This window comes from Tupaia chinensis, unplaced genomic scaffold (assembly GCF_000334495.1).
Source record: "Tupaia chinensis unplaced genomic scaffold, TupChi_1.0 Scaffold146907_1, whole genome shotgun sequence".
NCBI classification, from domain to species: domain Eukaryota; kingdom Metazoa; phylum Chordata; class Mammalia; order Scandentia; family Tupaiidae; genus Tupaia; species Tupaia belangeri.
In genome coordinates, this window is record NW_006206760.1 from 2,095,205 (window position 1) to 2,095,649 (window position 445).

A 445-nucleotide genomic window follows, 5' to 3' on the forward strand; every position below is an offset into this window, starting at 1 on the left:
GTCTGGCGAGCGTACGTGCCCTATAGCAAAAAACCTCTCCAAAAAAAAAAAGAGAACATATTTATATTTCAAAATTATAACAATTTCACTCTAATTAATTGGGTAAGATTAGTAAAAGAGCATACAGAATGATAATAAAAGAGTGAATTTTGCCTAAGAAAATAACAATAAATCTTTAAAATGAACGTAGTAAGTACTGAGCATCAAACATCACAAAGAATCATTTTTCTAAGTGAAGATTTAGAAAATAAGAAAGTTATCCTTACCTCATGCCACTGTCTAGCTGGCTGGTTTTATTTGTGTTGGCATCCCACAGATAAATGCAACTCGATTTCTCAGCAATCGCTGCTAGGGTATCTCCATCTTTATCCCAGTCCATCGCAACACAGTTACTTTAGGGAAGGAGAACACAGTAGCGTTGCAGATCTTTCTCACATAGGGAAAG

At 35.3% G+C, this 445-nt stretch overlaps 1 protein-coding gene across 1 annotated transcript in view; it reads right to left on the reverse strand.

Annotated features, from left to right (window-relative positions):
- WDR19 (WD repeat domain 19) overlaps positions 1-445 on the reverse strand; it is a 96,126-nt gene that overhangs the window by 90,345 nt on the left and 5,336 nt on the right. The window contains exon 4 of the mRNA XM_006169241.3: positions 267-392. Within this exon, the coding sequence (XP_006169303.1) occupies positions 267-392 (126 nt within the window). The remainder of the gene's footprint in view (positions 1-266; positions 393-445) is intronic.